Source organism: Anarrhichthys ocellatus, unplaced genomic scaffold (assembly GCF_004355925.1).
Source record: "Anarrhichthys ocellatus isolate YVR2014 unplaced genomic scaffold, GSC_Weel_1.0 scaffold2, whole genome shotgun sequence".
NCBI classification, from domain to species: domain Eukaryota; kingdom Metazoa; phylum Chordata; class Actinopteri; order Perciformes; family Anarhichadidae; genus Anarrhichthys; species Anarrhichthys ocellatus.
In genome coordinates this window covers 11986424-11992806 of record NW_022280032.1, presented here as the reverse complement: position 1 = coordinate 11992806, position 6383 = coordinate 11986424, and the positions used below count along the sequence as shown (strand labels likewise).

Genomic DNA, 6383 nt, shown 5'->3' with positions numbered 1-6383 from the left:
TCTCTCTCTCTCTCTCTCTCTCTCTCTCTCTCTCTCTCTCTCTCTCTTTCAGATTACTTATTCCTACTTATTCCTCCCAAGCCCCCTTTGCCTCCTCTCTCTCTCCCTGCCTCTAATACCCACAATCCCCCCTTGGGCTTCCCTTTAGCCCGACATGGCCGAGAACATAATTAATTGCACAGCTTCTGAATGAAAAGCTTGTTTTCACCAAGCTTCTAATTAAGCTAGAATAATAAGGTGTTTCTCGAGTTAGTGGGGATGCTAAAAAATATTCTCACAAAAATTTGGGATCTGGTTAGGCTGCGTTCTAACCGCAGTTTGTCTCACCTAACTTTATTCTTCTGTTTTTCAGGTATTTGTTTGACATTCTGTGGCCTCAGCTGGTTGATAAATTGAGTAGATTTTGGTTGACGATGCAATGAATCCTCTTAGATAAACAGTAGTATATTCACAGTAAAAGGGCACTTTAGGTTGTTGTTTTGTCTAAAATGATACATCGTATCCAGTGCAACAAAGTGAATGATTTGGGGAGAATGTCGCTGAGAAGGCATGGTACACCATTGGATGCAGTCACTTAAAAAGCTATATAGTGCTGAGGGCGGAGCCTGCTGCGGGTCTCAGCTGGACTTGACTGGGCCAGTGGGAAGTACGGTATGGATGAGGTCATACAGAATCATTAATCATCACTGTTTCATGGCTAATGTGTTATGGTTAAGACACAGTAAGAAAGCCCACAAGCTGCTGTTAGGAAGCAGTCACCACATCAAATTCTTCAAATGATGAAATTGGTTCAGTTCACGGTTCATCAGAGTTACATCACACAGAAACCAGCTGTAGACTACTGCCCACTACTTGTGTATCTGACGAAATGCAAATGCATTTTAGTCATGCTAGTGGCATGGCTGTATGGATGGCAATGTCAGTCTGTCGATCCACCACTTTGACTCCAGTCTGAAATTTAGTTCAGACATTTATGGATCCAAAAGAATGAATCCTACTTAATTTGGCAATCCTCTGAATTTCCTGTAGACAAGGTTTAAAGTTTCACTTCTCTTGGAACATAGCTTGATACTTTGGAAGGCTTCATCCTCCGGGTATGAAGAGTAAACTCCTGTATTTTCCTTTTGTGCCAACTAATATATAAATTGTCATGAAATTTGGTAAAGACAATCACGTTCCCTTCAGGATGACGTTTGATGATATACCTTCTGTTTTTTTACTTCATCTAGCACAATCAGAATGTTCAGTGTGTCCAATACTTTGCTTTATGACTAAATACCTGCAAAACTTTTGACATTCCCATCAGCCTTGACCGTACCTTGTGTTTAGTGCTCATTAGTAAATGTTAGCATGCTAACAGGCTAAACTAAGACGGTGAACATGGTAAACAGCACCAAAACGTGCTGGATCTCTGAGTTCACCAGATTTTTAAATTGATTCAAGGACAGTGCTCAGTAGAGAGAGTAGTGTCCATCAGTCAAGTACTTGGACTGCTTGTCTCAGCTCTCTGCAGTCACCAGGGTCTTGGTCTGGCCTTTGCCAGCTCTAACTTGCACCCTCAAACACTTTTTTTCTGATAAGCTGCTCACTCTCTCACGTCAGCAAGGTCTCTGGTGTTGGTTATAGGGAGGAATCGCCAGTTCTCTGAGTTCATTGCTCCTCACTGTGATCTGTTAGAGGGAAGTCAAGGACAATACGGCGCCCTCAAATGGGTCCGTAGGCTAATACCGTTATCTCTTTAGTCTGTATTACACGTAATTACCAAATACAGCTAATTAGCCTTCAGCACACATCGTAGGTCCCAATAAGGCGCAGTTATGATAATTAGCTCATGGCAAAGTGTTTCTGAGAGTGTGTATGGGTGTCTAAGAGGAGGAGGCCCGGCTTGTCTTATTGCTCAGTGTTATTAACAGACTTTATTATCTGTCAACTTGCAATATAATGGATTCATATCTCTCCTTCATCTGTAGATATTATCACCATCTTATTGAAATAATTTTCATTTAGCTGTCACTGAAACATTTAGCCCTAAAATCCGAAGACGACTTGACACTTAGAATTTCCTGAGACAGAGAGCGAGGAGAAAGATAGAGGGTTGTGCTGTCCCTGTGATTTATGGATTTCATAAACCCTAAACCCCTCTGCTGCCATCTGACACGCTATTCTTCTCCGAGCACACTGAGCTTTCCCAACAATAGTGCGGCTTTAGCCCTCGTCAGTGTTGCATGCACGCACGCACATGCCGCTAACAGCAGGGTCAGAGCTTTGGTTCTGTCAGCACAGCCTCCCATAGCGCTCAGAGCAATACCTTAACCATCACACTGTAAAGTAAAACCTAATGGAGCCTCCACAGGCACACTTCCACACACATCCATAATCTGTATTTTGATTCATTCCCCTGATCCCAAGCTGTACATTTGGCTGGTGATTTCTACAGTTACCCAATGACAGAGATATGAGGGAGGCAGCACAGTGTCATCAATGCTGCTGTGCACTCAAGACCATGAGGCTTGTTAGACGTTGAGGAGTGATGCTTTGTAAACCCAGCCACATCATCATTTGACAGGGGAGGCAGCAGCGTGTAACACTCAGCCCTATACAGTGTGTCAGCTGCATAGAGTTGATTGCTCCGCTGTAAGGACAGAAGTGGCAGTGACTGTAGGAGCGGCATACACTTTGTCTGTGTCAGAACGACCAAGTGTCAGCACTGTCAGGTCCAACACTGCCTGCAACACATTAAGAAGTTTCTTTTTTTTCCTCAGTCCATGGCCGCTTTGTAATGGTTTCAGCATCCTGCCAATCTCTTCTGTTCCCACATCCTCAGGGTAGATGGTAATCCTTTCATAACAACGTGTATACAAACCAATTTGGCAGTTTCAGCAGTGTACCTCCCTCACATAAGAGACCCAGAGGCTAATTCTATCAATGTGTGGGTAGCTAGCACTGCCCAGGGATTCAGTCTTCTGACTTTATGCCTATATGACTTTATAGGCAGTTTGTTAATGATGCATTTGATAATAAACTTTGTCAGATTGGAATTCAGAGCAGTGTTTTATCCGTATGTGACCTCAGGGAAGGATGGGAGGCCATTGATACACACAGACATCACCAAGCACACCAGGCATTTATAGCCTCTTAGCAAATACTTTGGTAACTGGCTGGTCTTCAGTAATGAAAACACTCTATTGTAATGCCCTTCACTTTCTGTTCTGGACTCCTAAGGCTTAACTGACCATGGCTGCTTGTCTCTCTCCTCACTGTTCTTATAAGAGGCATCAATGAGACATCAATGGGATGATTGTTTGTGATCGTTTAGCTTTAATCTCCTTTTTTTCCCATTCGTCTTATATTTTTCTTTGCCACTCTTTGTCTCCTCTCACCCCCTGCAGCCCCTTTCTCTCCTCCAGGCAGTGAGACAGTCGTGAAATTTGATTCCCAGGGGGACGGCGTGGGCCGATACAACATCTTCAGCTACCAGCGTTCTGCCGATCGTTACGGTTACGTGCCAGTAGGTGACTGGGCAGAGAGTCTGACTCTAAGCAACGATCTAATTCACTGGCCAAGAGAAGTGGTGCCCACCTCGCAGTGCAGCGACCCCTGTGAACGCAATGAGATGAAGAAAATGCAGGCAGGTAGGAGACTGAATTTCAACAATGTTCTTCTTTGTCACAGCATACCATACCAAGCAGTAGTGCCTTTTCAGAAATATCAGACTGACACATTCTGCTGTTCATATTCCTGTTTCCCAGGTGAGTACTGCTGCTGGATCTGTACAGCCTGCGATCCTCATGAATACCTGGCTGATGAGTTCACCTGCTCGCCCTGCGCTCCCGGCCAGTGGCCCACTGATGAGCTGACGTCCTGTTACGACCTTCCTGAGGACTATATTATGTGGGAAGATGCCTGGGCTATTGGTCCAATTACCATCGCCTGTGTAGGGTGAGTGATAAAGGACTGTCAACATGATGTCAGATTCTGACTCCTGAGAGGTGTAAGTGTGAGTGTGTGTGTGTGTGTGTCTGTCTGTCTGTGTGTTTTTGTGGGTGTGTATATATTGGGATGGGGCAAGGGAATTGACCTTTCCTCCAAGCAGTGATTGTCCAATCATAGCTTAGCAACCGTCAATAGGTGCAATGCTCTGCTTTCAAAGAGCTTGCAGGATGTTTTTTTTTTTTTTGCCTTTCCAAAAGCAAAAGAGCAAAAGTTAAAAGGAATGGGTAAAACAGAGTGCTCATCGACTGCAATGTAAGCAATGATAACATTAGCAGCTCTGTGGTGCTTTATATTGGATTTGGAGATATTTACACTGCAGCAACCCCAGCCAATGTTACCCAAGTATGTTCGCATGATGCACATGTATATTTAAGATCCCTTTCACAAGATTCTTGTTTTAAAACTAGTTAGCTGGAAACTTTGAGTGGTAAATGTGCTGCCATTAAATTGCATATGTGCTCAGCGAGAAATGAAGGTGTAGCAACAGTAAAAAAAAAAAAATGAGAGTAAGGCGTAGGGCGTAGCAAGCGGCCAATGTACTTGTGCTTTTCCATACCTAAACATGTAAAATGGTATTAGAAGATGTTGTGATCATTGTGATATAATATGTTTGTATAGCTCAGCCATACTTATGTAAGAATATATGAACCTATCAAAACTGTGACTTCATGAAAGTGCTTGTCTGTTTGGCTGCTTAACTCCACAGGTTCATGTGCACCGGTCTGGTGTTCTGGGTGTTTATCCGACACAACAACACACCGCTGGTGAAAGCTTCCGGCAGAGAGCTATGTTACATCCTCCTCTCTGGAGTCTTCATGTCCTACGCCATGACTTTTCTCTTCTTGGCCAAACCCTCTCCTGCCATCTGTGCCCTGCGGCGCCTCGGCCTGGGCACTTCATTCGCGGTCTGCTACTCCGCCCTCCTCACCAAAACAAACAGAATCGCCAGGATTTTCAACGGCGTGAAAGACGGAGCGGGTGCAGTGAGGCCACGCTTCATTAGCCCGTCCTCTCAGGTGAGTGATTGCAGCATCATGTCCATCCATCTGCATCATTCAGATGGATGGACAGATAGACAGTGGATCTTGATGACCTTACCCTTCTTTTCCTTCCGTTTCAGGTGTTCATCTGTCTGAGCTTAATCTCCGTCCAGTTAGTGATGGTGTCGGTGTGGCTGCTGCTGGAAGTTCCCGGGACACGCCGCTTCACGTTGCCAGAGCGACGACAGACTGTCATCCTCAAGTGTAACGTACGCGACTCCAGTATGCTGCTTTCACTGGGATATGACGTGCTCCTGGTCATCCTGTGTACTGTGTAAGTGTGTGTGATAGTTTCGCAAAAGGTTCCAACTAAAGTCCTTTATGTTCTCCACCCTGAGAACTTTGTTCACTGCGTTTTGGTGCCATATGTTTTCATGCACACCTTGAAAAAAACATGTCATATTTTCCTATGTGCTCAACAATCTCACTGGGCTCTTAGATCAATTTAAAAAAAATTTAAATCTCAAACCAGTTTTTCTTTCAATTTCAGAAGTTTAGTTTTTATAGCAACAATCATTCCAGTAGAGTAGGCATCACTTTTTTTCAGATGCTGTCCAACTAATCAGAAATATGATGTTCTCCCTCTAGGTATGCCTTCAAGACCAGGAAGTGCCCTGAGAACTTCAATGAGGCCAAGTTTATTGGATTCACCATGTACACCACCTGTATCATCTGGCTGGCCTTTCTTCCCATCTTCTATGTTACATCCAGTGACTACAGGGTACCTTCTTCAACACACACGATCAAATACTTGTCTCTGTCTTCTAGGAAGACATTGTCAGACAATGTTGAAGACAATATAATTGTTTTAAAATTTTGTTGTCCCCTCAACATGTCAATACAAGCACACAGGTCACAAAGCAGTGACAACACAGGTATAGAGGCAACTTAAACAATTTTTAATCCTGCTGGCAAATGTCCCAGCTCTGCAGTATTGGCATGACAAACAGACAGGCTCTGTCAAACTGCTGACACGTGTCCAGATTTAACAGCAAAGGGGGGGTGAGTGTTCATTTGATCCATACAAACCTTAAGCATACACACACACCTTAAGCACATGCTTCTGCAAACACACACACTGTGCACTGTATCAAAGGGCATAAGAGAGGAATGCTGATGCCAGGGCTGCTCATTTGATCCCTTTAAAAAAAACAGCTTTCTCTCTCTCGCTCTCTCTCTCTCTCTCTCTCTCTCTCTCTCTCTCTGGAAATAAGCATTTTCTTGGCCTTGTAATCTGACTTTAAGATTAGTCAGGTAGAGGCACAACATCACCAACATACACAACCCTACCCACCCACTCACTCACACACACACACACACACACACACACACACACACACACACACACAC

General features: G+C 44.1%; 1 protein-coding gene across 3 annotated transcripts in view; it reads left to right on the top strand.

Annotated features, from left to right (window-relative positions):
* The window catches only part of grm3 (glutamate receptor, metabotropic 3), a 35578-nt gene that overhangs the window by 25252 nt on the left and 3943 nt on the right, over positions 1–6383 (top strand). For all 3 annotated transcript variants that reach the window (XM_031858509.1, XM_031858491.1, XM_031858500.1), the window contains 5 exons: positions 3390–3632; positions 3750–3939; positions 4700–5009; positions 5114–5307; positions 5622–5754. In XM_031858509.1, the coding sequence (XP_031714369.1) occupies positions 3390–3632; positions 3750–3939; positions 4700–5009; positions 5114–5307; positions 5622–5754 (1070 nt within the window). The remainder of the gene's footprint in view (positions 1–3389; positions 3633–3749; positions 3940–4699; positions 5010–5113; positions 5308–5621; positions 5755–6383) is intronic.